Source organism: Trichoderma reesei, assembly GCF_000167675.1.
Source record: "Trichoderma reesei QM6a unplaced genomic scaffold TRIREscaffold_3, whole genome shotgun sequence".
Classification (NCBI taxonomy): domain Eukaryota; kingdom Fungi; phylum Ascomycota; class Sordariomycetes; order Hypocreales; family Hypocreaceae; genus Trichoderma; species Trichoderma reesei.
This window is the reverse complement of record NW_006711150.1, coordinates 37323-60714: the sequence shown is the minus strand read 5'-3', so window position 1 is coordinate 60714 and position 23392 is coordinate 37323. Positions and strand designations below refer to the sequence as shown.

The 23392-nt window shown below is 49.3% G+C and overlaps 9 protein-coding genes across 9 annotated transcripts; 6 read left to right on the top strand and 3 right to left on the bottom strand.

Annotated features, from left to right (window-relative positions):
* Window positions 1–1381: 1381 nt before the first annotated feature.
* Window positions 1382–2329, top strand: TRIREDRAFT_56350 (uncharacterized protein; the record flags this gene model as incomplete). Its single annotated transcript, XM_006962762.1, has 1 exon — window positions 1382–2329. One exon carries the CDS (start codon window positions 1382–1384, stop codon window positions 2327–2329), a length of 948 nt encoding a protein of 315 aa, XP_006962824.1.
* A 3142-nt stretch (window positions 2330–5471) lies between these two features.
* Window positions 5472–6639, top strand: TRIREDRAFT_104067 (uncharacterized protein; the record flags this gene model as incomplete). The annotated part of the gene is made up of 5 exons (XM_006962761.1): window positions 5472–5480; window positions 5536–5816; window positions 5872–5953; window positions 6016–6425; window positions 6612–6639. 5 exons carry the CDS (start codon window positions 5472–5474, stop codon window positions 6637–6639), a joined length of 810 nt encoding a protein of 269 aa, XP_006962823.1.
* Window positions 6640–9069: 2430 nt separating this feature from the next.
* Window positions 9070–10282, top strand: TRIREDRAFT_57015 (uncharacterized protein; the record flags this gene model as incomplete). Its single annotated transcript, XM_006962760.1, has 2 exons — window positions 9070–10170; window positions 10229–10282. 2 exons carry the CDS (start codon window positions 9070–9072, stop codon window positions 10280–10282), a joined length of 1155 nt encoding a protein of 384 aa, XP_006962822.1.
* A 208-nt stretch (window positions 10283–10490) lies between these two features.
* On the bottom strand, window positions 10491–12358 carry TRIREDRAFT_56314 (pote amino acid transporter; the record flags this gene model as incomplete). Its single annotated transcript, XM_006962525.1, has 7 exons — window positions 10491–10633; window positions 10689–11073; window positions 11164–11225; window positions 11274–11840; window positions 11896–12043; window positions 12101–12148; window positions 12203–12358. 7 exons carry the CDS (start codon window positions 12356–12358, stop codon window positions 10491–10493), a joined length of 1509 nt encoding a protein of 502 aa, XP_006962587.1.
* A 1414-nt stretch (window positions 12359–13772) lies between these two features.
* TRIREDRAFT_104064 (uncharacterized protein) lies at window positions 13773–14677 on the bottom strand (the record flags this gene model as incomplete). The annotated part of the gene is made up of 4 exons (XM_006962524.1): window positions 13773–13775; window positions 13856–13905; window positions 14147–14310; window positions 14415–14677. 4 exons carry the CDS (start codon window positions 14675–14677, stop codon window positions 13773–13775), a joined length of 480 nt encoding a protein of 159 aa, XP_006962586.1.
* An 894-nt stretch (window positions 14678–15571) lies between these two features.
* Window positions 15572–16564, top strand: TRIREDRAFT_57045 (uncharacterized protein; the record flags this gene model as incomplete). The annotated part of the gene is made up of 1 exon (XM_006962759.1): window positions 15572–16564. One exon carries the CDS (start codon window positions 15572–15574, stop codon window positions 16562–16564), a length of 993 nt encoding a protein of 330 aa, XP_006962821.1.
* An 821-nt stretch (window positions 16565–17385) lies between these two features.
* On the top strand, window positions 17386–18783 carry TRIREDRAFT_56845 (uncharacterized protein; the record flags this gene model as incomplete). The annotated part of the gene is made up of 1 exon (XM_006962758.1): window positions 17386–18783. The coding sequence occupies one exon, from the start codon at window positions 17386–17388 to the stop codon at window positions 18781–18783; it is 1398 nt and encodes a 465-aa protein (XP_006962820.1).
* Window positions 18784–18998: 215 nt separating this feature from the next.
* Window positions 18999–20060, bottom strand: TRIREDRAFT_104061 (uncharacterized protein; the record flags this gene model as incomplete). Its single annotated transcript, XM_006962523.1, has 3 exons — window positions 18999–19523; window positions 19591–19839; window positions 19896–20060. Coding segments are annotated over 3 exons (939 nt in total), but the record flags the coding sequence as incomplete, so codon positions are not given.
* Window positions 20061–22285: 2225 nt separating this feature from the next.
* TRIREDRAFT_104060 (uncharacterized protein) lies at window positions 22286–23101 on the top strand (the record flags this gene model as incomplete). Its single annotated transcript, XM_006962757.1, has 3 exons — window positions 22286–22523; window positions 22872–22893; window positions 22954–23101. 3 exons carry the CDS (start codon window positions 22286–22288, stop codon window positions 23099–23101), a joined length of 408 nt encoding a protein of 135 aa, XP_006962819.1.
* Between the last annotated feature and the right edge of the window lie 291 nt (window positions 23102–23392).

Sequence of the window (23392 nt, the reverse complement as noted above, 5' to 3'; positions counted from 1 at the left end):
CCCTTCTTTGCCTACAGCAGCTGTCTGATCGACATTGAGGGTGTCCCCGGCTATTAATGAAATGGGATTACCCGACACATTAGCACCCAATTTCACCCATCTCGAACGACCTTAGCCGGCTGTGACGTTGAGCCAACGTGAGCGACTTATTTGCGGCTTGTTCCCGAGCCCAGAAGATTCTCAACGCGATTATCAGCATGGAGGAAGCTGCTTTGGGAGGGGGTACGATTCATCTTTGGGCTTCTGGACCAATCGCAGACAGGCTGGTATAGAGAAAAGAAAAGCACAGAGCCAAGTATTGCACTAGCCCTCATATATTTTCAAGAGATAAGAGACTCGGGTGCTTCACCACCTACCGAGTAATCTGAACTCAAGTTTGCAACCTGTCCTGGTAGGCTGTCTTGGTAGCTATACAAAGCCTGGATTGAAACCATCGCAGTTGTACATAGTTGCTATCTCGTACACATACCCCGCATTTTGGATGGATCAGGTGCCCAATATCGAGTGGTCTTCGAAATGATGTATGAGAGATTCTGCTATGAAGCCTTCCACACCTGGATATGAGAATGGCGACTGAGCCAGCTCGCCAACAGCGCTCCACGGGAACGCTTCTACCGAATCGCTACCGGACTTGAGCTGTAGTTTTTGGGCCGTCGTTCCCACGAGTATATGATTCCAGAGCTCTTTGTGTCCTTCGGTGGTTTAGTTAAACAATTATACCTATCGTATAGCATGAGTGTAAGTAGAGCCGCCGAGGAAAAGCTCAAACCGGCGGGTTGGTTAGAATAAGCCAGAATAATAATGCGATTATTGAACATCTGTCGTTCCATAATTCCCTCATCGCCAATCAACGTACTTTAGAATTACGTAGCAATCGCAAACGCAACGGCCCTCATTTGGCTTTACAGCTAGCTAGTATTGTTACTAGCATTGCCAAAATATTTGCCTTCGGAGTGAAGTCAAACCTTTCTTCCCTGTACTCGGTGAATAGTGATCAAGTTCTGGAATTGCTGCGCTATACTGTTTGCAGGAAACAGTACCCTTGTAAGATCAACGAAGAGCAACTAACAATTCAACGTCCATTATGAAGCATGGAGAATATCGGCATTTAGACGAGTCGCAGGGTGGAAACACAGTGATAACAAAGCAGCCGCTGATCAAGATAAAAGCAACAGAATTGCCTCGGATTATCGGAAGGAAATGAAAATACTTCTTCGTTCGTTATTGCATTCGTCTATTGTTGGGCCACTGACCATCCTCTCGGCTCCCAGGCCAAAAGTTCCGTCACGTTTGGAAGATACCTCACACAGCTGTATGGAATTCCCGGCCCATCATTGATGGAAGCTTAAAACTGACTTTAAGGGGTCAACAGGTTGGGAAGATGACTTCCGTACGGTTCAATATACTTGACACTATTGGAAACACGTCTATTGTGCAGCTCCAGAATGCTGTTCCATCGAATGGAGTTCGTATCCTCATGAAGATGGAGAGCAGCAACCCGACGGGTAGCATGAAAGACCGCATGGCTTTTGCAATGGTCACGGCTGCTGAGAACGATGGTCGCCTCAAAGCCGGCGGTGCTGTTGTCGAGTACACCGGGGGAAGTACCGGCGTGTCGCTCGCCCTGGTCTGCTCTGTCAAGAAACATCCATTGCACGTGGTAACATCAGATGCCTTTTCGAAAGAGAAGCTAGACCACATGAGGCTTCTTGGCGCTGAATTGACGCTGATCCCCAGCGACAACGGCAAGCAAACCGAAAAGCTGACCAAAGACATGATCCGGGAGGCGCATGCTCTGGCGGAGAGGACCGGGGCATACATTACAGCGCAGATGGACAATACCGACCAGCTAGCCGCCTATACGAAGCTGGCCGATGAGATCTACAAGCAGACAGAGGGTCAAATGGATGTCTTTGTCCAGAGCGTCGGATCCGGAGCAGCTCTCCGAGGTGTATCCGAACGTCTCCGTCGACTTGACAATCGAATTCGCTTTGTTGCTGTCGAGCCAGACGAATCAGCTGTATTGTCCGGTGGTCCGTCAGGATCTCACAGAATTGACGGCATAGGAGCTGGGTATGTCGTGCCACTGTGGTACGATGGCATTGCTGATGAGTTTCAAGCTGTATCGACAGCAGACGCGAGGGCAATGGTAGACCGCTTGGCACGTGAAGAAGGATTGTTTTGCGGGCTTTCGACGGGGGCTAATGCAACTGCCGCTTTGCGAGTAGCAGAAAGGCTCAAGCCTGGATCGACCGTTGTGACTGTTGCGTGTGATTCCGGGCTGAAGTACATGTCGAGCTTTCGTCAACATATGGAGCCTCTCACTTGAGACAACGCCAAGAAGGAGCTTGGATTCATTCGATAGATGAACATTTCTAGGGTCATTTATACACATAGACAACTCGTGGGAAACGACTTGACACCGAAACTGAACGACTTGGAAATTGTTAATGCATCAACTTTCATTTCCCCAGGTCAGATCGTCTTTATGTAAATCATGAGCTCTAACTGAGGGTCATCAGCAGAGCAATATACAAAATGTATCGTGTGCAATTCTTTTGACCCTGATACAATTGGGGCCCCACGCACGAGCTCGTACTGCTTTGTATAGCGGCACGCGCAATCTTTCTCGCTCTCTTACTATCATCTAATGATACTACAGGATATTGTATCGGCGTTGGCAGGCTTGGACCTCCGTGTAAAAAGGATTGACAAGCGGAATACATATAGATGCCGTATACGGCCCTCAGGAATTATACGGCTGCGTAAAGTCTTTTTAAAAAACACTGGTATAGAAGCGTCCCGCCAATATAGGTACATTCGTAAGAAGTATGTGCACCGTTTTGGCCCGTATGCTTTAAGATGCATGGATCGACTATCGACTATCGACCTCACAGAACCAAGGTCAGAGCAGCGCCAGTGTCAGTGTACTGTTCAGACCTCAATCGATACAATCAACCTGAACATAATCAAGGACTATATGAAGCTCTTTTGGCGTCCATCACATTTTGACACGTCATGAACTCCGTAAACCGTACGAGAGGATGTTGGAGGCTGGCTATCATCGGCTAATGCACTCATCTCAGCATCTAGAAACACATGCTTCGGTGACAGGAATGGCAGGCCGAAGACAGCAAAGCGTGAGACCCATGTATCCACACGAGCGAAGTTGGTTTCTTGAGATCGGGCTGGAAGTGCAAATCTGCGTGTCTGTTCGACACTCCCGTGTAAATGCTTTATTATCTGACAGTTCCCTTTAAGTGAAGGGAGCCATCTGACACTTCTCAGCCTCAAGTACCTGCCAAGCCTCTAGTATGGACATCGAAATAACAAATGAGGGCCCCGTCTTTCTTGCCAATCAACCCTTCCTTCCATGTGTAGGCACTCTGTGCAAGCTGCAACATCATCTGCTTGGCACATTGGAACGATTGGCTTCCGAGAAACCTACCATCGCCGTGCTGACAAAACACCACAAGTGCCCAATAGGTATCTACACCGAGACGGGCGTCCAGCTTCGTGATGTCTCGTTGGTGCCACGTTATTCCTTCAGAAACGTGTCATCGGGTCATCTATTGCAAAAGGCAGTACTTCCGCCTCCTCTCTGTTGAGGACAAGACCTCACAAATATTCTAGCAGTAGTCGCGGCAGACGTTGTCCGCATCAGTCATGGCGCCGCTGCGGTTGGGCTTTCTGTTTGCTTTGGCGCTGACGGAAGTTCCACAATTGAGCCTTACCGACTCATTACGGATGAGCTGCAAAGACGCCCAGTCACACACCATTTGACCAACGTGGTCAGCACTTATTAAGGACGGAGCTACTGCTGCAATACATGTCTTGTCGCGGACTGCCAATGTTCGATCTGAGAACAGGCAGAAGCCTCGCGAGCGCTGGATTGTTCGACTATGTCTTGGGCGATGACATATCGGAGCACCTAAAGAGCGCCAAATCATCGCAGGTTGGCTGCGAACAAGAGCGAACCTGCGCGCTTCGGACAAAAATTGGCATCCATGATCTTACTGCAGAGGACGCTGCACCCCGGACCTGCTCTGGGCCTATAAGTTTCGAGGATGTGGACCGCTGTTTATTGTGAGGGCCGTCTGTTCCGTATCTGAGGTCCTAAGCTCAGTGCGCGTAGGTCTCTTGCCGGTTGCAAAGTATTCGACGATAATCGCCTTGATGATCTTTTGCAGAGCCCGTACGATGACCTAAAGTAGGGGCTCATAGTTCATGCCAGTGGTAACGTTAACTCAAAATGTTTCTGACCCAGACTACTAAAATGTGGCTGATCGACAGGCACCAGGGCACAGAACAAACGGAAGACGGCTGCTCGTGTCATCCATCCGTTGTACTCAGCCTCAGGGTCACGATGGGGCGAGTTCACGCGCCAAGAGCAAAGCACACCGCTGATTGATGCGTTCTTGAAGCCACCCCTGCAGCTAGTGGGCAGCTCAGGCTGAAATTAGCAGCGGCCGCAGCCGACGACGGACGATCCAAGGAAGGCGTCGGGTATATTACTTCGCCGTGAACAAGCGCAGAGAGGCAAGTAACAGAAACAAGCCGTCAGGTGTCCTCTGTAAGAGGTCGTGGTGAGAATTTGTCATAGCTCCTGGAACCTCACTTAACCAGAGATGAGATATTGACAGCTGTGTCGGGCAGGAACGCAGGAACAATCCAGAAACGGAACACGCTTGTTGCGTGCTTCGGGTGCTTTACACGAGGTAAAAAGATGCTCTATTCAGAACATCTTTGAGCGTGGTCTTTCCGTTTGCCTGCTGTCCAAGATTGTGCCGTTCATCCACAGGCCTTGTTTCTGGTGACTGAGGATGCCATTCGAAGGTCTGTCTGTCCCTGGCGTGTCCAAGGATAATGCTCGTACACGGTGGCAGGAGGTCGTCAAACTTTCCAAAGGAACAAGCATATGTCGAGAGAATAAAATTAGCAATAGGGCAGAGGTCTGGTGTTGCGTGTGGATTCTTTGTGAAAACACGAGGGCTAGCAGCTCGTAACTCCCCTCTGGTAATAGTACTGGGCTTAGCTCTGAACCCCGACCTATCAAATACCCTTACACATTAGCGATTTGGACCTCTGGGCCAAGGGTCCAGTGAGCCTGGGTACATGGATGCTTATCCCCTGGCTTTGAACTATTGATAGCGCATAGATGTAAGCCGCAGTTGAGTGAAGCCACGAAGGAACTAGGCCATTATCACCCGGGAAATGCTACAGAATATGACCAGAACAGGGAAGATGGAGCAACAGCAGGAGCACCACTGCGTCTAAATATATAATCATATTACCACTCTTCTCCGAGGTATATCTAGCGGAGTTGCCCTGCATGATGTTCCAGAGCTACACCATTACCAAACTGTTTGAAGTACATTCACTGGGTTGGCAACAGTCTCACCTGCGACAGATTGCGTTTCCCTTTCCCCTGCTTTGTCCTTACTCCATCTGACTTTCTCATACCTATCAAAATGGTCAAGGTAAGTAGCTTGAAATCAACAGAAGAGACCGTGCTGTACTGAACAGCATCTCCAGCTTTCTCTCGTCGCTCTATTAACAGGCACAGGCCTTGTGGCCGCTCTGCCCTCGTTTTTGACTCCTCTAACCGGCCGATCTTCCGATGGCTCCGATAGCCTCAGCGTTGATAGACGGGCAACGGGTGGAAAAGTCACTAGCAAGGCTCTCGCTCGATTCGACAATAGCAACATCGAAGACGGCATGGGTAACGGAACAGACTGGTATCATCTGTACTTGGGTAATGGAACAGAGGCCGCGGGATGGCCTTCAAAGGACAAATGGGTATCCTTTGAGGATATGTGAGTGTTTCGCGAATGGAGCAGTCCTATTGCAGTCAAGCTTATACTGGAACAGGTTCAACAACTACAAGCTTCAAATGTACGTCGCCTGCCAGTTCCTCAATTGGCGACTTCCCAACAACGATATAGCCGAAGTGGTGCGTTGTTAACTGAGATCTGTCCGTTCCAACGACCTGTCGCTAACTTCCATCATCTACAGGAGGCTATCTACGACGGCATCCAAATGGCCGCAGACGCGAGTGGCGTCGACCACCGCCTTATCCTGGCCATTATCATGCAAGAGTCCCATGGATGTGTCAGGGTGAACACGACAAATCTGGGTGTGCGAAATCCCGGCATCATGCAGAACCATAATGGGAAAGCCTATTGCAACGACAACAAGAAACTCACAACACCATGCCCCGCAGCAACGATTCATGAGATGATTCGGGAGGGGACTTCTGGCACATCGTCTGGAGATGGCTTGGCCCATTGCATCAATCTTTCGGGCAACGGCGATGTCTCTGACTATTACCGCGCCGCCCGTATCTACAACTCGGGCTCCATTTCAAAAACTGGCAACTTAGAGAGCAACATTGCCACTCATTGCTATGCTAGTGATGTTGCAAAGTAAGTCGTCGCGAGCCGGTGTGGTGTGGGATCAAGATGAATGAGGCTAACAGGGAAGCATAGTCGTCTCACTGGCTGGGTTTATGCGCCGTCAACATGCACTTGCGACGACGACCCGAAGAGCTGTGGTGTGGTGAATCATTAAATGCCTTTCATCTTCTTGCTCTTTACTTTGCTCTGTTACAGTTCAAGCTCTTTCTGTCATGGGACGTAGAGAGGACACTATATACCCCAGCGTTGATATTTAAAAGTTTTGCTTCTAGTGTGTTAAATGGCTACGGTTCAGATGGAAGCAAGGCACAAGGTGTAACCATAGCCAAAGGCTAATACTCGCTTTCTCTCTCTCTCTCTTCTTTTTTATCTCAGGAGATGTTATGAGATTTCTCTTTAAACAAGGTCATACTCCGAGTACACTTCCCAGCATGCTGTCTATGGCCCGGCAGTGGCTGGCTGGCCGAGAAGTGGAGGGCTCTGTCCCTAACGTCTTGCTAAACTCTGCTGCATCATATTCTCCCCAGTCCGGTGAGGTATGGCAGAATTGCCCCTCTCTCAGGTTGACTTTGTCTTATCATTTAGGTATGATAAACTGACCCGGCATTCACTATATCGCACGGGTGTACTACCACTTCGCAACTGAAACCCATCCATGTCAAGCGGGACGGCATGTGCTGTGTCTGGGAGGCGAACAGCAAGTTGGACCCGGTGGTATGACTGACTTATTGGTACTAGGTAAGTCTCATGTCTTTCAGAAAACACAAGTATAGCCCCTTGTGCAACGCCAACCGCTCTGATAAAATTGTTGAGCTCGGCCATGGGAGAAACTGTACACCAGGTTTCGAAAGGTGATGCCAGAGACGCAATGAGGCTGAACTGGCTCTTTTGAAGGCCCGAGGGCGTTTACGCCATCTCTACTGATTCGCCATGATTGCAGAGACAGTTAGTGCAAGGCTTGAGTTAAAATAGAGTTGTTCTATGGGCCATGAAGTTAAGCAATTTGGTCATCTGTAGTTCAAGTTTTCGGATGCTTGCGGTTTTAGTGTGGTTAGCGAAATGGAAGAGTGTTTCTCGCTTGACTGAGATATTGCCCACATCGGTTTAGAGTACGTTCAGAAGAAAACTCACATGTATACCAGGAAATAGTTAGGGTCAAGGGGTTCACCCTCTCCGGTCTTTGTCAAGTTTTCAGTGCTCGTTGAGTAATGAGGTGATCGAATGAGATGATAAGAGCAAGAACTACTGCGAGCCAATGCCGCTTATTTCCGGCAATGACATAAAAACTTCACTGGTCTCGGCCCGTGCGTGCCTTTGGCGCCGGCAGTGGCTCAACAAGCGCGTACCTGGTTTGTGTCAACTGTTGGGGCCAATCATATCCCCTCGATGGGTATGTACTCTAGTCCTTATCCGGTAGACGGAGACGCCTCCATGAAGGTTCGTTGACACAAGCGAGAGACGTGTCGATGATCTCCTACAGGATGTGGCCATTGGTTCGGAACGAAACATTGGAATCATGTTAGCCGTGCTTGTGTATACTCTTCGAAGACTTCAAGTAAATGGATTGAAGGGTTCTCCGTCCCAAGTTGCCCAAGACTTGAGGCTTCACGCCACCTTTGGGCGCCGGCAAGAAAGCAACACAGTTTATCCTTTTCGGCGGGATTCGATCATGATATCGAATACGGACGCAGAAGAGGATTCCCACTTCTCCTTTTTTCGGATGATGGATCTCGACTACAAATCCCATCAGCAATTAGTCCCACAGCTGGCTCTTTGAGACCGCGCCATTGGAGGCGCGCTCCACCAACTGTCGGAAAATTTTACGTTTGTGGAACATGACTCAAAAGGCTTCTAGAAATTTTCTCGCCGCCACACGAGTGGCTGCAATACATACATCACCACACATTCACGGTGGTCATCCAAGGTTTTCCCCAGTTCATCAAGGATTGGGTGGATAGTTTAGCATCAGGTTCAAACGATCTTGCATTGCGGGGAGGATCTCTTTCTCGCTACTACGTACTGTACTACAGATAAGCCTGTCGTATAAGTTGCTGGCTCGATGGATTCGTGGAGAGCATAAGCGAACGGGGTGAATCGCGTAACTGATTATCGACATCCACCCAAGATAGGCAGTCCTCGGCATATCGATGGGTCCCCTCTGAGAGAGTTGCCCCTAGCTTCTCATGTCCCGAGCTCAGCCTTTTAAAACCCCAATCTGCGGCTTCCAGTTTTCCCTTCCTGGCCAGCCCACTCTTTCCTCCCGAGAGAAGTGTGTCCGTAACTTCTTTCTGAAGGGTGCTCGTATTATCTTCCTGCCTCACCCATCAACTGACTGATTCGACCATTCTTCACCTGCGTTGTCCACATGGCGGACACCATAGCCAGCGCCCATCATGAGGCCTACGGTCAATACGCCTCAAAGGGCAGCGCCGAGAAACACGAGAACCAGCAAGCTGGATCAGACCCTGCGGCTGATGTTGAGCTCTTTGGAGAGACCAGTGAGGAGCTGCAAAACAGTCGCCTGAAGCAAATCGCAGCGCAAGGCAACGCCCACTTCCACCGACTGGGCTGGAAACGATTGGCCATAGTGACCATTGTCGAAGCCATTGCCCTGGGAGCTCTCAGTCTGCCGGCAGCCTATCACACTCTGGGAATGTTCCCTGGCGTTTTTCTTACCATTACGCTTGGGCTCATCACCATTTTCACCAGCTATCTCGTGGGACAAGTCAAGCTGGCCTATCCCCAGGTCTCTCACTATGCCGACGCTGGAAGACTCTTGTTCGGAAGATTTGGTTATGAACTGCTCGGCGCCGCCATGGTCCTCGAACTCGTCATGTCAGTCGGCTCACACGCGTTGACCGGCAGCATCGCCCTCAGCACTCTGAATGGAAACCACGTCTGCTCCATTGCTTTCTCGGCTGTGTCGGCTTTCATTCTGTTTCTGTTGGCCATTCCGCCTTCTTTCACCGAGATTGCTATCCTTGGCTACATCGACTTCGCCTCGATTATCATCGCGATTGGCATCACGATCATCGCCACGGGAATCAAAGCGAGAGACGCACCAGGCGGCCTTTCTGGGGTTGAATGGTCCGCGTGGCCCCAAGAGGGAGTCACATTCTCTGAGGCTTTCGTGGCCGTCAGCAACATCATCTTTGCCTTCAGTTTCGCAATCGGCCAATTTTCTTTCATGGATGAGATGCATACTCCCAAGGACTTCATGAAGTCGATCTGGGCCTCTGGAATCGCTCAAATCGTTATCTATACCTTGACCGGCGCGCTGTGCTATGCGTTTATCGGGCCGTCCATCCAGTCTCCCGCCTTGTTATCGTCTGGTCCTCTGATTTCCAAGATCACGTTTGGCGTTGCGCTGCCCGTTATTTTCATCTCCGGCTCTATCAACTCAACAGTGGCCCTTCGATACCTGCATGGACGACTCTGGGAGAAGTCAATCATCCGATATGTCAATACGCCGAGGGGCTGGGCTTGCTGGATTACGCTTGCAGCGTTCCTGACGATCATTGCTTGGGTTATTGCCGAGGCTATTCCCATCTTTTCAGACCTGCTTTCCCTCGTTTCAGCCCTGTTCGTCACTGGGTTCTCTTACTGGATTCCTGCCATCATGTGGTTCAGACTTCTCTGCAAAGGCAACTGGTTCTCTCGGAAGAACATTCTCATCACCCTTGGAAGTGTACTGGCGTTCATCATTGGAGTCGTAGCCCTTGTGGCTGGCACCTACGCCACCATCGATGACATTGTAAGTACAACAGTTCCCCATTGGCTGTACCAGGCCGTGTCGGCTAATCCTCGTGCAGATTCGAGAAACTTCCAATGGAAGCACCACGCGACCTTTCTCATGCAGACGATGAAAGCGCATGGGAGCGTACACATGAAACATAATGTACGGCGATGTCGTTTTCCTAGAGTCCTGAATTGTAACAGTAGTAGATTTATAGACTTTAATGCAGTTCTTTATCACAATCAGGGACAGGAGCAATGCTTGATCAGCCGGCACCTAGTAAATCGGTTACTAGGTAGGCATCGATTAGTCTCCATGTCGCGCCTGTGTACCTAGTGCTATATGGTGTCGTCTTCAGACCCTGTGGGATCCAGAGTGTGTCTGGGGCCTGTGAACCACTTATGGGCGTACAGGAAGTAGTAGAGCAATGCGCCTCCCCAGACCGTCCCATTGACCACTGCAGAGTAGTTCATGACTGATGCTATGGCAATGTTAGTAGGCTTCTTCACCTTGCAACCACAGCGGGAAGAGCTCACGATCAGGATCTGGCCCTTCGGTAGGGAACATGCATAGTATCGTCGAGAACGTCAAGTACAGCAAGGCAGCGACTGCAATAGCAACGCTGCACCGTCCGGTGTAGAATGGTCCTGGACGGAACTTCTCCTGGCCCCAAACGACACGGCACATGATAGGTATGCCCCAGGCGACGTTATTGCCGGCAGCTGCAAGGGAAAAGAGCGCATTAGCAGCAGCATTGTTGATCAAAGCCAGCAAGCCGATGATGATGGCCATAATGCAGGTTGCCCACACAGTTCTCAGTGGCTGGTACCCAAATTGTTTGCTGATTTCTCTAAGGAATGCAGAAAAGGGCAGTGCGCCGTCGCGGGAGAATGCCCACGTTTGCCGAGACGCGGCTACAACCTAACAATTGATCGTTGTTAGCTGGATAACAATGATAAAGGTGTCGAGAAGGCGAGGAGACTCCTCTGCTAATCCGAGCCTCAAACGTACAATACTGAGACCCATGAAGAACTGCAAGATGGTTATAGCTGACATGAATCCTATGGCGCCGCCTTTTCCCAGAGCATTGTAGTAAATCTGTCAACAATAATGTTAGACACTTTCGCCATTAGTAGCATACAGAGACATCCTTGCCTGGGCGATTGGCTGGCCAAAGGGTGTGCTCAATATCTCTGCGAAGCTATCGCCAGCGCATGCAGCCAGCACTGCTGTCACGAGGAAGCCGAATATCCAGCAGCCTCCAATAGAGGCGAGTATGCCGATGGGCACAGCCTTGGTTGGATTTTTGGCCTCTTCACTCATGTGAACACAAGAGTCAAACGCCCCTATGGTCCAGATGGGCGAGAGCCAGGATAGCATAAAGGCCCATCCAGATGGCCATGCTGTCTCGTTTATCGAATGGCCAAACACGTACCTTGCTGAGTTGATGGGGATATTGCGTACTCGCATGCTGACTGGCAATGCTATGACTGTAGCTAGAATGAGGGCAAAGTTGGCAAGGACAAACCAGGTCTGTAGATGGTGCATGATCCTCCCAGCCGAAGTTGCCAGAGCACCGTGGCAGAGCACTGTTGCAACGAAGATCGCATAAAGATGTCCTCGACTGGGGGTCCATTCCCCGTCGCTGCTGATTGCACCGAGCGAAACAATGAACGAGGCGAATCCATCTGGGACCCGGTTAGCTGGATGATAGGGCAAGTTGCCTAACCCGCTTGGCCTTACAGTCAATGGAACATATTCCCCCAATCAAGCCAATTGTATTGCTGTATCCGACGAGAAAGCTCAGTGGATTCTTATACCGGTCGGCCGCAAAGTAATGTGTCCACCAGTACAGACCTCCAGATGTAGGAAGCGAAGAACCGAGATCGGCCTAGGGCTGTTAGAAGTGCTACTGTGACGATTGTGAGCAACCCCTCGCATATCTTACAATTGCTAGTCCCACGATGAAGATGAGAGCGCTGGCAGAGAACCAACCCTACGTCTGTCAGTGGCTATAACAACGCCTTGGGAGATATATATGTGCACTCACCCAAACCATGCCAACTGGGCCTGCGGGAACCGAGAACCACAGCGTCGCCGAGATTGATGGAAGTAGCCCCATGATACTGAAAGCTATGGCAAATACTTGTACACTGGAGTAGTGGCGCTGGAGTTCCTGCCTGTACCCGATGCTTGCTACATACATGTAAGTTCAGTACGCTAGTCAGGGCTCATCGTCGGTGTGATATCGACGTACCCAATTGCTGCGTATCTGCGGCATTTGCAAGTGTGGGATCGTGGGCAACCAATTTCTCGACCACATGATGGACGTCCTCTGTCTCAATGACGACCGTTTCCAGATCTTCACGAGAGTCTCGAGGTGCCATCCTAGATGTTTGGTCCGAGCGCTGCTGCGCTACAGACGGATGTCTTGGGGATAAATCAATGGTTTACAACTTGTTGATGCTACAACAAAATCCAGAAGATACTCCGGCACCTCCCCTATATACCTATTTCATACATGCTGTCGCAGTCGTTATCTACAGACGCGGATTCGGATTCGCGGATTCGGACTCCATGGCTTTGACACATGAACTTAGCTTGTAGGCTATATCGCCGCCCCTTGTCTAGTCAAACGCGGGGTCTTGGGGGAAAAGATAAGGAGAGACCATGAGATCGACCTTTATCTAGATTTCTTCAAGTCTAGTGTTCTGTTCCTCGGGTGTAAGGGGTTGCAGTGCAAGACATGGCGTGTCACGATGTCGCGTACTCCCCAATGAGAGCAAGGCGCCTCAACCCCGCGACGTCAATGATAGTACAGATCTTCATGCAAGCCCCTCACCCGATTGAAGCTCAAACAATTGCTATTACGAGCCTATTAGGTAACATAGTCAGTAACGGGACCTGGGACGCGTTCTACAAGGCGCCATGAGATCAGTTCGTTACTGGACTCCGTTCCAAGTAAGGGTACGAAAGATCTGATGGCGCATCAAGGCACAATGACGTTAGCAGGTGGTGGGCTCCGGTTACTCCCTGAACCCACATGTCTCATGCATCGACCCGTGCGGAGCAGTAGGGAAGGGTCGTCTAGTATCATCAGACGAGTCGAGCCGCTGTGGGCCTTTCTCGTGCAATCGGCCCTCCTGAGACAGAAACCGATATCTACTACCTGGGAAAAGCTGATACGCGGAGAACGAAGCGTTTGAGAGGATCATAGGAAAGCTCGGCGTCGCCAAGCCCAGCTTACTCGAAGCCGGATAGCGAAGCCAAATAGTGAGTGAACAACGGTGAGTGAACAACGGTGGGATCACCCACTTTGGTGATCGACGAGTCTGAGTCGTCTGTTTAACGGCTCCTCATTCCAATGGCAGATTTATTATACAATGGTTATAGTTCTGAGCTCTCTGATAGAATTGTGACCTTCAGCTTGAGAGCCAATCCTTAAAGATCATATAGAGCGAACTTCCATGTTGTTACTGGAAACGTAGAGACTAACCTTGAATAGTGGCAGCGTTCTGTTAAACTACAGGCTGACCCAAGTACGGTCCGTCTCTGCGGATCTCAGTCATTATATAAGAAGGGCCCTGCCCCCGACGTTTGTATCTAGTTGACTGAGTCCTTTACTAATTATTGATATACACAAGCATCACACTCTCTCACTTTAAGGACACGTTCTTAGATTCGTCTCCTACCAAGTACATACTTTACCCGCGGCTTCCATCATTAAATCTCTACTCAACCAAACTCCTCGATCTGTAATACTTGCGCAAAGCGTTCTTAATCACCTCGAGAAGATGCGAATATTCATACCATTGATCTGCTAGCACTTGGGCACCCATGATAAGTCTGTGATCTACGTGTGTGACAGGGCGTCATACGACTGAAGTCGGGTTGGTGCAGTCGCCTTCGCTATCGATTCCTTACTATAGAGGTTCTGTAATCAACTTCATTCTCATCTTTAGATATGGTGAGTTTAATAAAAGCAGACGCTTACGCCAACTCATCTTCTTCTCATCGCCGAAACGTAGTGACCGCCGTGAAGGATTCCTCTGGTTTCTCAATCTAGGGAAGAGGTCCATACCGAGGGATAAGAACAAGCTGCTACTCAGATATACCTCCTGCCGTGATACGAGACATTCTCTGGGCATGGGGAATCTCCTGAATATTATAAGCACAGCGTCCGAGCCTTGACAGTATGGAGCGTCGCGTGCAGGTCAAGTGGTTTGGCCTTGTAAGCAGCCCGCTGTGCTTCGTGAACTCACCACGAAGACACGCCCATGGCCTTGTCAAAAATAGCATAATGCTGATCAGGATCGGCGGGATAGAACGATAATCTCACCCGTAAACTTTGGAACCACTCGTCCTGGGACTTGAAGTTTTGAGTTTTGGCTATATCGAGTGCTTCCAGCGCCTTTGCGAATGCTGGGCTATTTCGACTATTCACAAACTGTTGCCAGACGCGATTGTCATCGCAGCTATCAGCCAGGGAGTGACGAGAATTAGAATGCGGATGGAGTCTGGACATCGCTGAGCATAAGCCGGTGCAATGTTCCCCCCATCCAAATGGCACAGTATGTCAATTTCCTCGTGTCCCAAGCATTTGCGTAGATGCTCATTATCTGCCATATCAGAGGTGCTCATCATTTCCGCTTGTTGTGGCCGCGCGGAGGAGCCCGAACCGCGGGATTCTGGATAGATTAGGGTGAACCGATCCTTGAGAGGCGATAACCCTATCCGAAGATACTGGGAAGAGATTCCCTATCCCGCCGCTTGTACCACGAGTAGTCGTCCAGACCCTCGGCCTGTATATGTGAGTCCGATGTCTGGCGCCCGGAATTTGTGAACCCTCGCCGTTGATTTCTCCATTTCGTGGAACACAATCATCAACGACTATTGTCTCGTTGATGACTCAGACCCAAACAGAGGGCTTGACCTTTGTTCTGTGTTTACATCACCGTAAGCAGCTGACAGGAGCTAATATGATAGCACGTGGGATCTCACGATTGATATAGGTTGGATGTATTGCCGATAGAAAAAACTCGCACTTTAGTACGCTACAAACTGTCCCGGATTAGAGTTGTTGGAGACAGTCGCATTGTTCAGGTCTATAAAGCTGCGAAACTTGAGGTATGAGAGGGTCTATTGACTGGCCGTTGAATAATGGGAGCTTCTGCGGGTACCAGGTCTTGAAGTCTTGAAGCGAAATATGGAGATATCAGACCACATTGCTTATGGAGGCTTGTGGTGCACTTGCTAAACAAGGGTTTACGTCACCTGTGTGATCCAAGCTGTCTGTCGGTACATCTATAAAGACACTATTGCAACAATGACGATTGTGTGCTTTTGTAGTGCCAACACTCCATCGAAAATCCCTTTTTTCCCGAATCATAGATTTCGGACTGGCATACAAACATCACCGATGGACAATTTGATCAGAAAAACTGTGAAAACCTCTCGAGGCTTTCTCTACACGTATTATACATCTCAATCATCGAATGGAAAGCCGACTGCGTTCCTTCTTCATGGCTGGCCCGATCACGCACCCTTGTGGGAGGATCTCGCGACAAATCATATAATTCCAAAAGGCTATGGAGTTATTATTCCCGACTGCTTGGGGTTTGGCGATAGTTCCAAGCCCACCAGACCAGAGGACTTCCATTCTGTTGGGTTGACCGGCGACTTGAGAGATATCCTGGATGCCGAAAACGTCGATCAAGTCGTTGTCAGTGGACATGACTCGGGGGCAGGTCTCGCTCATCGCTTCTACGCTTATCATCCCGAGCGCTGCTCTGGGCTGTTTATTTTCAACGTTGCAGCGTCCCCACAACCTCAACGGCCTTTCAGCCTGGAGGAATGGGCTTCAATGTCGATGGAATCGATGGGCTACTTCCCGGCGTGGTATTGGTACCTCTTCTGCGATCCTCTTCTTGGCCCTTCGCTTCTCAATCAGCACGCCGAGTCGCTATTTACGGCGTTACATGCAGAACCAAAGGCTTGGATGACAACACTCTGTGCTGAAGATGGACTCAAAGCCTGGTTAAAGCAGGACAAAAAGGGCCCCGTACAGCAATACGCCACTGATGAGATGCGACTGAGGTTCATAAAACGCATGACACGAGACGGTTTCGAGAGCCCGCTCTGTTATTACCGCTCAAAACGAGATGGCCGTTTCGATGAGCAAGACTCCCGACTCCCAGCAGACCGATACAAGATAAAGGTGCCATATCTATTCGTTGCAGGCACGCAGGATGTTGTTTGTCGGCCTGAGGCAATCGAAACCGTGGAAAAACTTGGACTAGTGCCTCAGTTGACGGTGAGACAGGTAGATGCCGGCCATTGGTGTATGCTCGCAAAGCCAGACGAGGTTGGAAAGCTTGTTGTAGAATGGTTAGACGATACGTACAGATGCTAGGAGGCAGGTGGAAGCGCCCATGTCATATCACATAACCTCAAAACAGGCGATGTCCGTTATCAGTGACTATTACGCTTATACAAACTGACTAAGGTCGTTCAGATGAGATTGTGGCCGTGGACGCGCATCACCGCCCCGGAATTGCATACCATCGACCAGTTCAATGCGATTCTCAACACGTTGCGTGAGGATCATTATGGCAGCGTGTTCTTGTAGGTTATTTAAGAACAAGCTCGCTTTTCCCCCCCGCACTTTAGAATAACCTCCCCTCTAGCCCAAAGATCAATGTATTTAGCATATCGTCACTTCGTAAGCTAACGCGAAATCGTCCGAGGTTTCGATTACATTTGGCTGATGTGTTGATAGGACTTTTATCTGTTAAGTCAAGCCGGTTTGCAAAAAGCCACAATCGAGCATTGATGTCCTGCCGTCGTCAGACTCTTTTAGTCAGAAATCTTGACAATCTTTCAGCAATCAATTGGTGTGGAGGATCTCACCAGCCCCATAGGCGGCCTACTCCTAATAGTAATCTTTGCTTACACGATCCACTGCTCAAAGCTTGCTGGCCGCTTCAACCGTTCCGACAGTGGGGAGAAAGATTTCAAGAGTTCAATGTTTGACGCCCAGCAACCACCAGTAATCGAGGCCGCCGCATCGCAGAAGTGGTTCCAATCATCTCCTTAACAACTCTTCTTCCACCAAGCGAAACGGATGCACATGCATATCCCCTCCAATTCACATCGAGGGAAGCTCGGTTCGAAGCGCTACCTGAGCAGACGACGTTTGCCCCCTTTTAATCGTGCTTCATTGCTTCTATCGACATGACGCCATTACCTAAGGTTTCAACTTTTGATGTGAAAAGAATTGCCGTCATTGGCGCTGGACCTTCGGGTCTTTCTGCTGCAAAGTATCTGAAAGCACAGGATGCCTTCGACTCGATTGTTGTATACGAACAGCAGGAAGATATCGGGGGCATATGGAATTGTTCGAAGCAATTTTCCGGGTTCGGGGCGAATCCGGAACCTGACAGCTTGGGTACGCCAGAAAGTCGTATTGAAAGCGACCTGAGCTCATCATCGTCGCCCTTGTACGATCAACTGTATGCCAATATTCCTCTACCGTTGATGCAATTTTCCGATCAACCTTTTCCTCCAGGAACCGCGCTGTTCCCTTCTATCGATGTTGTGCAAGAGTATCTTCTCAAGTATGCCAAAGAAGTCAGGAATCTTATCCAATTTGGGGTTCAAGTGAGCAGAGTGATGCCACTTTCATGTGACGAGAAGACCATCTGGAAATTGGAAGCAAGGTCCATGCACGATAACCGCACCGTCAGAGTGGACTACGACGCAGTAGTCGTCGCGACTGGACACTATTCACAAGCGTTCATCCCAAATCTAAAGAACCTTACCGAATTCAAGATGGCATACCCGTCCATCGTGTCGCACTCCCGCACATACCGGTCACCATTACCCTTCAGAGACAAGAAGACCATAGTTGTGGGGAATGGGCCATCAGGTACAGATATCGCGTCTCAGATCAATCGGACATCGATGAGGAAAACACTACTCTCTGTGAGAACTCCAACGCCTCCGCCAAAACTAGCATACGTGGGATGCGAAGAAGTTTCGGAAATCGAAGAATTCCTTGTGGATGAACGAGGAGTTCGGTTCAAAAATGGAAGAGTCGAAAGGGGTGTCGACGCTGTTATCTTCTGTACTGGATATAGATACGACTATCCCTTTTTATCCAGCCTGGGAACGAAGCTCATAACAACTGGTCACGGTGTTCATGGGCTTTACAAGCACATATTTTGCATCGACCATCCCACATTGGCATTTTCAGCGCTTAACAGGAAAACGGCCCCTTGGCCACTTTCCGAGGCGCAGGCCGCCGTCTTCGCCGCTGTATGGTCAAACAGTATTCAACTCCCCTCAACTGAGGAAATGCGCAGATGGGCCAACGATCTCTACGCACAGCAAGGGGAGCAATTGCATCTCTTCCGGACGCGCACCGCCGATGGTCATTATATCAATGATCTCTACGAATGGGTCAAGACGTCTGCGCAGCAGGGAAAGGAGCCGCCATTCTGGAATGACATTACGTACTGGCACAAAGCCACTTTCCCCCAGGTAAGACTGAAATACGACCTCGGCGGTTGCAAAGCGACGAGTCTGGAAGAGCTCGGTTTTCGCTACGAGTCAAATTGGAGAGAAGAATGAGAAATTCCGTTGCGGATTACGTTTTCGAACCATGACAGATGATGATGATGACAGCTGGCATTGGGACCTGGATGAAAAGCTTGAAAGAAACTACCTACGAAACAGCAAGTCATAGCATAGAAGTTCCTTCTCAATCTCGTGTTATCATTCTATGCAAATAGCGGGAGTGAAGGTGCTGTGGAAACCACAGCGTTGATGGTTCTACAATAGCTTACATCGCTCTCAATGTTAAGATCGTTCTGATTCCACACAGCTTCAATCATGTGTTGAATGAGAGGGATATGACTTGATCGCTGGCCCAATTCCCGTCTGGTGTCAGCCAAAGTAGCCAGTATTTGGAGACGCTGCTCATCTTCCTTGGCCTCGCAGGCGATAACGAATAGCGGCCACGCGCTCTCACAAAACCCAAGGTTTTGTAGCAGCAGTATACCCTCCCGCACTAGCCTTCTGTGAGAGAAGGAAGATATCGATATATTCGCAACGGAGCGATTAAGATAGATCAATGCAGCATATCGATATAGAGAAGTCATCATGTCCTGTCTAGTCAACGATGATTCGCAGTTGTCGTGGAAGGTTCCGTATTCCCCAATGATTCCGTAGATGCGTTGTCGAAGTTGATGAATTTGTCCCATGTCGGTGTTGTTATACGGACTATGGTCACCTGGATCAGACGATGGGCGCTTACAGACGTTTCGGACGAGGTCAAGGACATCCGTGGGACAGGTGATTCTGTCAGAAGCCTACCGCAGTCCTGATTTTAGCGACAAAACTAACATGCAATGTCTTCTCCAGACCAGAATGGCTTACTGGCAATTCATCGGCTGTGATGTTGTTGGGTCGCATCGCCAATGGTCCTTTGCAGAACGAGTTGATGCTTCGTTCTGCCCAGTGCCGCAAGCTGAATTCTGACATCACTTCGTGATAATAGATCCAATCCATCAGTATCCCAGAGTCATGCCGATACAGGGTCCGCGATTGCGAAGCTGCGTATATTATCTTTTTCGCACCGCAGAGGTACAATCGCCACAGCTCTCCGGGGCTGGCAGTATCGCAGACCTGGCTCAGTTAATACATGTGACTAAAGAACCGGGACTGCTATGATGGATATGTACTTCACACTGATACAAGAGCATGGTCGCAATAAGATTTTGCATGACGCTTTCTCTGTCGGACTTGACGAGATTGGCCTGTAGCATCGAGATGAGGCGCGACTTGTGTCCTTGGCTCCGTGAATGTCCCAGGAGCAGTAGAGAGGACAGCGCAAAGATCCCCTGCATGACTAGATTGACGGATGAACCAGTATTTACCATGGCTGTCCTCAAAATATAATGGGCCAACGCTTCATCAATGATGGGTGACAATATCCGTGACTTTGTTGCATTGACTAGGTAATGCCGGCCAAGTTAGATGGGGACATGTTACCAGGCCTCTTGATACGCACAATAATCTAGGAGGGTCCTGTTATCCTCCGAGACAAGAGACGGTAAAGTAGGCAGCAAAGAGGATACTCTCAAAGCCCATACATGATGTCCTTGGGCTTATTGTGTCAGCAAGAGAGTCCGGAAGAGCGCGAGAAGTTGGACATGTGTATTGCTTACCCGGATTGCGGTTTCCCTGAAGTGTATCCGACAAAGCAACATCCCAAGACGAGGTATTCAGCAACAACAGGCCTCGTTCGCGGTATCGCTCGGGCAATCTAGCAACGGTTGCTGCGGAATGATGGACGAGTGCCCGCCGCTTGTCCCCCTCTCTTGGCCATGACAGTTGCATACCATAGCCTTTACATGATTGCAAAGCCTTTGAACAATTGACACAAGTAGGTCTATGAAGGTCACAGCGGATCTTGCGTTCTGGTGCGCAGATGCCGGTTAGCCCATGTCGGGAATCATATTTTGTAGACTGCAGCAGTGGTAGATTCATGGCATCTCATACCTCGGCATGTCCAGCAGCCTTTAATTCCCATGTCGTGTAGCCAGCTGCTGCAATCTATTCCAACAGGTTGACACATAAATTGGCAGAAGAGCACTTTTATAAAATATGTACTCGAAAGGTAATTCCGAAGGTGAGCTTACAGCTTGCACCAGCTTGGAGCTCGCTATTTGGAGCAGCTCGTTCGGAGTTGAAGCGCTTACTAATCGCCAAGCGCTTGGATTACTCGGTAACATTCAGGTAAGAAAGAAGGCTGGTCAGCCATGTTTCATCACTCATTACATAGACGCAGTCTATGAAGAGAGGATGGAGAAGGTCCGCGCTTTGGTTGAGTTTTCCACAGTGATCCCGGCGAATTAGGCTCATCAAAGGCAAACTCATTGGTTATCCTTGTAGTTCATGCGCAGTCTACGTCGAGGAACCCATGTGCTATGGAGCACTATGTCCCTTGATCTATACTTGCAAAATCTACTCTTCGGGAAACCTACAACTTCCGGAAACAACTAAGTGCTTCCTCGTCTTATAGTAGGGCAAGTAAAGTATAGGTAGGTAGGTAGTCTTGTTAGACATGATAAGGGACTTAGGTAGACTGTTGTCAATAGGGAGGTAGTAGTCAAGGAGGTAATAAGTGTATAAATCGTTTACTAATCAGCCAGGTACTAAAATAAACACCTACCTGAACTTTTATCATGACGTGTGTTGATTGTTCACGAAACCAAAGCTTCCTCTATAGACATTTGGCTTTCGTAACTTTGCTCATCATGACTCCCTGGACGTAAATCCGATTCGTCGTGTGAGCTTTCCTCGAGTCATCCTTTGCGCACATAAATAGCCGTCGCCGTTGAAGTCGAAATCCCCTCCCCACTTCCAATAAGAGAAGCTCGGTGGAAGATCAACAAGAGCGCATGGGCAGATTTGCCAGCCTGCAAACTAGCATTGCGTAGGTCAAGCAGTTTAGCTAGGTCAAGCAGTTTAGCTCTTCATAATTAACTTGAATTCTCTCAATCTTCTCACTCAAGATGTTATCTGTGTTCGCCAACTCGTTCATGGTGGCGCGAGCCTCAGATATAGGGATCCGCTTGTTTTCCGTTTTGTCTGCCTCCATTTGAATCACCGCCACGATGGGCGTGTTGGGAAGTGAAGCGAGCGGGGCAAGCACTAAGGTACCTAGTACAATGCTTACAAATGGGAGAGTGACAAAGTGTTTGGCAACTATTTCCGAAAGATGCAAAGGACCTCGGGATGCAAAGACTGCAAAGAATGCAATCGCAATGATTGCAAATGCTGCAGACAGTTAAATGGCTGTAAAGAAGGGTAACATACGGAAATGGTGCAAAGGATGCAAAGGATGCCAAGTTGGCAAACACCATTAAAGATTTGGAATCATTGGTCATATCATCAACGTGCGAATGATGCATCCTGCTGTTTGCATGTTTGATGTGCAGAAGATGGATGTCTACCTTATTAGAGGGAAGAAGCGGTGATGCCAGTGCGATGTTGTGATGTGTGAAAGAAAGATCAGCGATTGCGAGACACCTACATCGATATCGACAGTCGACATTAAAGGCACAATATGGCTCTCAGAGTAGCTCTCATTCTAGGTGCTGGACCAAATGTCGGGATCAATGTTGCCAAGGCCTTCGCAGCACAGGGTTACAAAGTGGCAATTGTTTCTCGATCCAGAAAGGACAATGAGGACACTAGGCAATTTTCCCAAGTCCAGGCGGATTTCGGGGACCCGACCTCGATCAAGGACATATTTGCTACGGTGACACGCGAACTGGGTCATCCCAGCGTTGTGGTCTATAACGGTACGTTCCTCATTGACAGCTCGAAGTGGCGTGCAATTGAAGCATACCTAAACCGTTTAACGTTGCTCGATGGTTCGCTACCTACTTCCTACAGTTTGACTCATGCAACTACTTTGCAGCAGCAAATCGCAGCCTTTCAGCGCGACAGCAATATCAATATAGTGTCCACATAGACATATACCGCGACCCAGTTAGCCATCAAGTCTTTCTCTCCCCCCCCCCCCCCCGAATTTTCCAAAACGTTCATTTATACTGGGAACAGGCAGCACTTGATGGTCATACCACCTCTGCTATCCCAAGGAGTTGGCAAATCGGGCTCTGCACATTTGATGCGCTAGATATTACAAGAATACAAGACGTCGGGCTACAAGTGAGTTGAAAGGTGTTCGAAATTTCCGTAGATCTTGAATAGCTGATGTTACGTAGATAGGTTTTACTTCGCGGACCAGCGCAAATCTGACGGAAGCCCGGTATATGGCGCCATTAGCGGCCCGGCTCACGGCTCTTTCCACACGGAGCTCGCTGCGCAGCAGTCCCAAGGGCCATGGAACGCAATCTTTGTTAAGGACCAAGGCTAAGGTATGTTTCGTTTTCGGAAAATGTCATGTCTGCGACCTCGGTGGATAGGAGTCAAGTATGCCAGATGTCAAGTTGAGTCGACAGATGTAAGGATCGCGGCATATGCGAGTGTAGTCTGGGACAGCGAGCCTACGAGACAATGTTGGGATGTCGTTCTAACAAGCATATAGTTGGTTATTTAGACGCACTTTGACCTGACTGATTTCGCCTCCAGAATTGACCTGGAAAACAATTCGAAAGTCATATACTTCCTTTATAAGCTTAGACGCAACCCCTCAAAGACTCACAAT